At 41.8% G+C, this 8014-nt stretch overlaps 2 protein-coding genes and 1 long non-coding RNA gene across 4 annotated transcripts in view; all 3 read right to left on the bottom strand.

Moving 5' to 3' along the window:
• Positions 1–3236, bottom strand: part of ihh (indian hedgehog) — an 18320-nt gene extending 15084 nt beyond the window's left edge. Inside the window, exon 1 of the mRNA XM_015393693.1 lies at positions 2625–3236. Within this exon, the coding sequence (XP_015249179.1) occupies positions 2625–2924 (300 nt within the window). The 5' untranslated portion in view covers positions 2925–3236. The remainder of the gene's footprint in view (positions 1–2624) is intronic.
• A 2161-nt stretch (positions 3237–5397) lies between these two features.
• LOC107096836 lies at positions 5398–6657 on the bottom strand. Of its 2 annotated transcripts, none has more exons than XR_001481812.1 (3): positions 6460–6657; positions 6004–6119; positions 5398–5650 (listed from the first exon to the last, which is right to left on the bottom strand). It is a non-coding gene; the product is annotated as an uncharacterized LOC107096836 (long non-coding RNA). The 2 variants fall into 2 exon arrangements; XR_001481811.1 differs by having other exon boundaries at positions 6004–6116.
• Positions 6658–7260: 603 nt separating this feature from the next.
• nhej1 (non-homologous end joining factor 1) overlaps positions 7261–8014 on the bottom strand; it is a 24539-nt gene continuing 23785 nt past the window's right edge. The window contains exons 5-8 of the mRNA XM_015393700.1: positions 7871–7933; positions 7700–7777; positions 7410–7576; positions 7261–7271 (exon numbers count right to left, since the gene is read on the bottom strand). Of these exons, the coding sequence (XP_015249186.1) occupies positions 7261–7271; positions 7410–7576; positions 7700–7777; positions 7871–7933 (319 nt within the window). The remainder of the gene's footprint in view (positions 7272–7409; positions 7577–7699; positions 7778–7870; positions 7934–8014) is intronic.

The following is an 8014-nucleotide window of genomic DNA, read 5'->3' as shown; positions in this document are numbered from 1 at the left end:
CACGCCTCCACGAAAGCCAATTAGTATCCAAAGTTCATCTTAAAAGGCCTTCGATCCGCATCTTGTCTGCTCCTGTGCGCAGTTGGTGGTTGCGTCATGTGACTTCAGAGCTTTCTTCCAAATGGGGAGTTGTTCCTCTCCACTGTTGCTTTATGCTTGCTCATCATGGACAGGTTCTCTCCAACCTGTGTTATCCAGCTGGACTTCCATCTTCCAGGTCCCTGAGTGAAGCTCTAGTATCAGCTAACACAGTCCACTGGATCTCCCCATGAAGCTCAGCAGACCGTCTCTCTAACCAGCAGTCTACAGACTGACCAACTACATCCATCTCCACTCCACCTCCACTTTCAGCAATGGTGTAACGACACAACAACATGGAAAAATAGTGACTGCGCACCGTGAATGGCACCATTGGTGACAGCGCACCACCACATGTTAGAACAACAAGCCATCAGGCTACCTTCAGCTCCCCTCCTTAGCCACGCTCTCTCCATTCATCTCCCGGTCGCCATCTTTACTCTCTGTAGCAGCAACTTCCAACTCTGCCTCTTTGGTTCTATAAAGGAAAGTGTTTATTTTGGGAAGTTTTTTCCGTTCTTCCAGCAGCTCTTCTTTTAATTTTTCTTTTCTGGAATCCTCTTAAGTACCTCTTTTTGCTATCCGTCGTCGCTAACACATTGTACGTTACAGTTATTGTTTTAATCTGGATTACCCATAATTCCAAGTTGTGGTGTAATAAAATACTTAAATACGTTGTTCTTTTAAGATCTTTATTGCGGTTTGAAACATATATGAGTGTATGATATTATTAATAAAAGTACCACTTCCTGCTTTGCTATTGGTGTTGTGTTTAAACGTCTCACCATCTTGTTGAAATCTGCAATGTGTTGCGGTATAAATACGGTCCGGTGAGTCACTTCAGTATCAGGAGGGTTTAAGAAGAATTTTTCACACCATTATATCAGCAAAGAGTCGTCCTAGTCTACTAGTTGCGTAGGGTCCACCCAGGTAACAGTGATGGGGCCCCTAAGAGATTGTGGGCCCGTAAGTAACTGCCGTCTCCAGAGGCGTAGCCAGAAAATTTTTATAGGGGTGTCCAGTAACCAATATATATCACTTCCACCTTTCTTGAAAGCAATAAAGAGTTCGTTACTGCTGGTGTGAAGTCAGTTTTATTGAAAATCTTCTTATAATTTCTTTGCCATTGACACCAAAACCACAGTCGAACTAAAATACAACATAAACTTAAATGAGATGGTGTCATGAGTAGAAAATGACATAATAAATAATATAAATACATATAAACAAACCTCGCTGGCTGACCCTTCCTTTTGAGGTAGAAATGAGAAATGAAGGACCTTTTAAACTTTTTTTGTAAAACTTTTTGCAAATGTCATGCCTTCATGCCTTCATCTTTTTCTTCTAGTTTTTCAGCGAACATGCTAGATTCCACTTCCTAAAGAAACCTTTCAAAATAAAGAGTCATAATAACAAAAAAATTTGCATAATACAAAATAAAACATGTAAACTAAAAATATGGCAGTAAAAATATACGCTGAGGGGTGGCTGAAAGTAGATAGGCACCGACACCTCACGGTCAATCTGTTCCAACAGGAAAATAATGAGAAAAACATCCATGTTTTCTAAATAAAGACAAACTTTTTCTCAACCTTTGCTAACAGATAGAGGAATATATTCAAACATCCGTGCTTTCTACATAAAAGGTATAGTGGATAAAATTCTTTCAGGTTTGACTTTTGTGCGAACATCTCTTCAATTGTCATTACTTACCTACTTTTATCAGTAATTATTCTGCATAAAATTGATATTTACAGGTACTAATTTCTACATAAACTGATAATTTAGATTTTTTATTGAAATATTTCTCTATGATTTCACTGAAGATTTGCAGAGACTCGTCATTTTCTCTTTACCCCATAAAACACAAAATATATTTCTGTAAAGAGCAGGAATTCTTTGCTTATCATCTTTAATGTTAGTATATTGATGTGCAGAATTAACCACAGTGTTTTTATTGTCATTTCAATCAAAATTCAGTGCAAAGTTTCCTGCCGTGGTCTGAGCGCCAAAGACTAAAGTCATTTTATCAATAAACTTCTTCTAATTGTGTTTTCTCTCCAATATGGTGGACACTGATTTAATATTATCCGCCTTCTGATGGCATTTTAAGGAAAGGATTTTTATCATAAACATAATTAATGTAAAGTTTTATGGGGCCCCCAGGAACTAGGGCCCCTGGGGAATTGCTTGGTATTGCCTGATGGTAAATCCTCTAACCAAATGTGAAGTTTTCCCTTTTTTTTCCAGCAAAAGAAGCTGCTGTGAAACAGAGGACAGAGTGTTTTAATTAAGAGCGGCCGCTGCGGGGCCATTTTTAGAAAGGGTTGCCCTCTTTTACGCACGAGCTGCCCACAGTGAAGCTCTGAGGCTCCAGCTTGGACCCAGGCTGGTCACCTCAGTCAGGCTCCACTGTGTCAACAAGCCGCAGGCAGCTCTGAGAATGGCAGCGCAAACAGGCAGCTTTCATAAACCAAAGATGGAGAAAAAAATCAGCTTAAATCTGAACAAACATGAAATAAAATAAAGAGTTAGAAAGGTGTTACCTGGGTCATCATGCGGTCTGCACCTGTGTTCTCCTCATCCTTGAAGATGATGTCCGGGTTGTAGTTGGGGATGAGCTCCTTGAAGCGCTCAGAGTTCCGCGTGATTTTCCCCTCAAACTTCCCGCTGGCACCCAGGGTCTGCTCGGCCACGTTGGGGCTGAACTGCTTCAGGATGAGCGGCACCAGCTTCCGCGGGGCCCGCCTCCTGCCGTGGCCCTTCCCCGGCCCGCAGCCCTCGCTGAGCGGCCACAGGAGGAAGGCGCACCCGGCCAGGCACGTCACCAGCGTGGGGAGCTGCATTCCCCGCGGCGTGGCCGAAGAAGCGTGGAAGTGTCCCCCCACTTTCTGTCAGACTGTGGGATTAGACAGGTGAGGGTGGAGCAGGACTCATCGCAGAGTCCCCACCGGTGACCATCCCACGCGCGTCAAGGCGTCCAGAGGAGCTGCGCAGGAGGCAGGGGGCATAAATAGGTGAGGTGAGTTTATTTTGGCAGGCAGGTTGAAAGCTGCCACTCTGAGGCGCGGCAGCTGCGTGGGCCTGGCAGGACTCTCAGTGCGCCGCAGCCTGGCAGCTGAGTGGGAATGGAAGAGATCCCACAGCGGGACAGATGAGGAGGAGGACCGCGCCCTGCTGGACCTGCCCTCTGCCCGGTCCTCTCCTCCCATCCTGATGGCACGGGCGCGCGCTCAGCCTGGCGATGGACCGACGTCAGGACAGGCGCGCGCACAGTCAGGTGTTTTTCACCCAGAATCAGAGCTCATGTTCAGGATTAAACTTCTGAAATTACTTTAAACATTCAATTATTACAAACTATTTAATATATAATAAGTGTTTTTAGTTAAGAGTAATTTTAATCTCAATGTGCTTCACTGGAGGCAAAGAATTCCTGTTTATTGACGTTTTCCTGCTGAAGATGTGGGAGTTTCAGGAAACTGAAGGTTTTCTCTGGAGAAATCTGAAAAGGAGCCGATGAGGCAAACAGAAGACTTCAATGACATTCCAGGGATGCTGCAACACCTTGAGTCAACATCTCCATGAGGTCCGAGAAAGATGAGAGCGGCTCATTGTGTCTGAGTCTGGAAAAAAACATCCAGTCAAAGTTTAAAAAAAACCCTTTAAGGGATCAGTACCAAGCCCAACTGAAACCTGCTCAAGTTTATCTATTTATAGAAATGGCAAAAACACAGTCACATGGTGTTTCATCCACGCGCCTTTCAAATCTCTAGTTTAAGTTATTTTTTCACAAGTACATTTAGTTTTATAGCTACGGAAGAGGATTAGGGCCACTGAAAAAAAAAAGTTAACTGATTTTTAAATTTTATTTCAGTTTAACATGGGAAAAAACTGACTTTGATCTTAGAATTCTGACTGAATTCTGACAATAAAAAAGTCAGAATTCTGAGAAAAAAGTCAGAATTCTGAGATTAAAGTCAGAATTCTTTCTTTAATCTCAGTATTCTGTCTTTTTTTCATACTATACTGAAAAAAAAAAAAAAAATCAGTTAACTTTTTTTTTTTTTTTTCAGTGGCCCTAATCCTCTTCCGTAGATAGCTATGTTAACAACTAAAATGATATTAAAATTCCACCTGACATGTGTGACTCTGCAGGAATAATGCAAAAGCAGCTTCTTTTAGCCCCGCCCCCTAATGGCCACTATCATTGGATACTAGAGGCTCAGACCTTTCCAAGGAGGGGTCAGAGGTTATTATTCCACCATTTCAGGCGATGTAACCGGCATGTGTTACATAAACTTGCTCTGTTATTATTATTTTCTACTCAGTTTCGTGATATTATTGGCAAATTTCAAAGAAAAGACTAAATGATTCCCTTTAATGAGTCAAAAAATGCATTTTGCACTTTTGGCCGAAATCCCATTTCCTCCTAGCACACTGCCCACTAACACCTTTGTGGAACAAACATGCTTCAACTTATTCAGTCCAAATTAGCTTGACTTACAGACAAGATGTGGATCTATTTGATAAAGCTTATAGTAAGATTGGCTCCGGTTATCCTGAGTGTTAGAGCCAAAGTTAACAGTTTATATTCTGTTTATTATTTTGGTGACACAGCTGGGGTGATTGCTTAGGGGGTGTGGTCCCTTGTTATTTTAGATGAACCCAATAAGTTGGGTAAGGAGGTTTTTATCAAACTTTTCTGTTGACCGTCATTGTCATTTGTAACTTTTTGAAATATAAATAAGAAAGAAAACGCAAGTGGGGCTCAGAATGGCTTCTTGGAGACCTGTCACAGCGCACAAAACTTCTCAGCCAGCAGCGGCTCTGTTGGTGGATTGAAGTCGCTACACTAAGCTATCCCTATAGTTATGCTGCTATAGGCTTAGACTGCTGGAGGACATAGGGACCCCTTTTTCATCATTCTGCTTCAGTCTATCTCTATTTTCCCACTCCCAATTTGCTTGACTTAAAGTCAAGATGTGGATCTATAAAGTCTGAGGGTTCATCCAGAGTTTTTAATGGGGTTTCATGGTGTTTATTTTTGGAAAAAAAAATTTGATGAGGCTAAAAATTTTCCTTTTTTTCTTTGTTTAATCACCTATAAATCAGACATGGTGACATTTCAAATAGTGGTTTCACCTGCAAAATATTCCTCAATGCCTTCAGTCCCACAAATACAAACAATTTTATTTCCAATTTATAGTTTGGGAGCTGGAATTGTTTAATTCACATGTGGAATTTTTGGGTAGAATTTGTTCCGTTAAAAACTGAGCCAGCACATTATGCGAAAAAACGGTGACAAAACATCAATTAAAAGTTTAAAACCAAGTTTATTTAACAGAAATTCTATGATAGAGCTGAAGGTTTAAAACAGTCTGAATGGGTTTGGATTTAAAACTTCAACAATTGAATCTAAAACATTAAAACTCAGAGTCTAAAACAGTCCGCCGCAGTTAAAGCTTTAAAACAGGAAGCCGCTCTGATGTTTGGGTCATCTGAAGAGCCCCACCTTCTTCTTCTTTGGTTTGGAGGCCGGTCGCTCCGCAGGGCGGGCTGTGACGGGTGCAGACTGCCGGAGGGAGAGGAGACGTTTAAAGCCTTCGTCTAACTTTGTCCTTTGACATCATGAACTAAATTCTACGTGTAACTAAAACAAATTATTTTGCCTCAACTACAAATATCAGCGTTTTTTTTTCTTTTAGTGGGATTTAATCAGTTAAAACCAAAAAAGCAGTACATCATAAATGATGTTTTTCACATTTTTTCTTTAAGGAAATGATCTAAAAAAGTGTTTCCTTCACATTTAATAGAAAGTAGGAGCTACATTAAAGGATGCTTGTTTCTGCAGCCAACAGGCTCTTCCATAAAGGCCAGATTTTCCTCTACATGCTGTAATCTGGATGGGTAGGAGCACAGGGGTACCTTGGTCTGTGCCGCTCTGCTGCTGCTGTTCCTCCTGTCGTTTGGTTCATCCTCCTCCCTGGAGGTTTGATTCCCGTCGCTCATCGTTTGCCCCTCTCCTACGGATCGAGTATCTGCTGGTTGCAGACGGCACAGAACAAATGAAACTGGGTGTTGTTTTTTTTCTTGTACTTGGTTTTGCTTCCTTCACACCCCTCTCAAACCACCTGTCTTCTTTGTCCAAAATGTGAACATTTTGGAAAAGCTTCTTGCTGCTGAATTTCTTGCAGGCACATTTTTTGCAGCTTAATTTTTTGCAGGCAAATTTTAACCAGATATAAATTCAGTGTAAGGAATTCAATGTAAAAAAAAAAAAAAAATCGGTATTTAAAACTCAGTGTAAAAAAAAATAAAGGCAGATTCCAATGAGACAGTTTTTCTTCCATACCCTGACTTCCTGTCTGACGCGATGCTAACCTGGAGTTAACGTCTGGGCGGCTGCTTCTGTTGAAGGCTGGTTCTGTTCGGCGCCGGTCTCTTCAGGCCATTTGCGTTTTCGTGCGCCTCTGTGAGCAACGATGGCGCCGTACAGCCGCTGGAGGTCGGCGCTGAAGCCAAATGCGTCCGACGGTTGAGAGCACAGCCGAGGAAGAGACTAAAGAGGAACAAGAAACTGAGATTTCAGGTCAATCTTCAAAAAGAAAAAAAAATACAAGAACTCTAAATAAAAGGAAGGACCAAACGTTTAGCTTTTCATGGGTGAAGGAAAAGTTTGGTCATAATGTTTTACAGAAACCGAAGGCAAAATAAACTGAAAATGAGTAGGACTGAAAGGATTATTCTGATAAAGCATTATTGAAATGATTGTTTAAACCATGAATTACAGTAAAAATACACTTAAAGATGCAATTAGCTGAAAGACCTGTTCAAAATATGTGAAGCTTTTCCATTTAAGATGGAAAAAACCTTTTATTAGTAAATATGCAGCCAGAATTCCTCAATTTCTATAAGAATAAAACTTCCAATTAAAATAAATAAAAATATATGAATCATCAGTTGTTATATACAGATAAACATAAAACGGAAGATTAAAATGCAATGCTGTGAGCACTGAACACATAAAACATGGATAATAAAACAATCCACAAACTAATTTAAAATGAAGTTTCTAAAAAAAATTCATAAAAAAACCCCTCATTTTTTATAAAATCTTATTTTAGGGAAAACTGAAGAAAACCAAAATTTTTTTAGCTGCTCAGAACCCAAATTTATAATTCCCTAAAATAAACCTGAACACGGGAACGCTGAACACGGAACGCTGAACATTGGAACGCTGAACACGGATTGCTGAACATGGAACGCTGAACACGGGAACGCTGAACACTGAAACGCTGAACACGGGAACGCTGAACATGGGAACGCTAAACATGGAACGCTGAACACTGGAACGCTGAACTCGTAACGCTGAACACGGAACGCTGAACACGGAACGCTGAACACGGGAACGCTGAACACGGGAACGCTGAACTCGTAACGCTGAACACGGAACGCTGAACACGGAACGCTGAACACGGGAACGCTGAACACGGGAACGCTGAACACGGAACGCAGAACACATAACGCTGAACACGGAACGCTGAACACTGGAACGCTGAACACTGGAACGCTGAACACTGGACCACACAACACGTAACGCAGAACACATAACGCTGAACACGTAACGCTGAACACGGGAACGCTAAACACGGGAACGCTAAACACGGAACGCTGAACACGGAACGCTGAACACGGAACGCTGAACACGGAACGCAGAACACATAACGCTGAACACGTAACGCTGAACACGTAACGCTGAACACGGGAACGCTGAACACGGAACGCAGAACACATAACGCTGAACACGTAACGCTGAACACGGAACGCTGAACACGGAACGCTGAACACGGGAACGCTGAACACGGAACGCGGAACACATAACGCTGAACACGGGAACGCTGAACACGGAACGCAGAACACGTAACGCTGAACACGG

Source organism: Cyprinodon variegatus, unplaced genomic scaffold (genome assembly GCF_000732505.1).
Source record: "Cyprinodon variegatus isolate N-32 unplaced genomic scaffold, C_variegatus-1.0 Scaffold653, whole genome shotgun sequence".
NCBI classification, from domain to species: Eukaryota; Metazoa; Chordata; class Actinopteri; order Cyprinodontiformes; family Cyprinodontidae; genus Cyprinodon; species Cyprinodon variegatus.
This window is presented reverse-complemented; position numbering and strand designations above follow the sequence as displayed.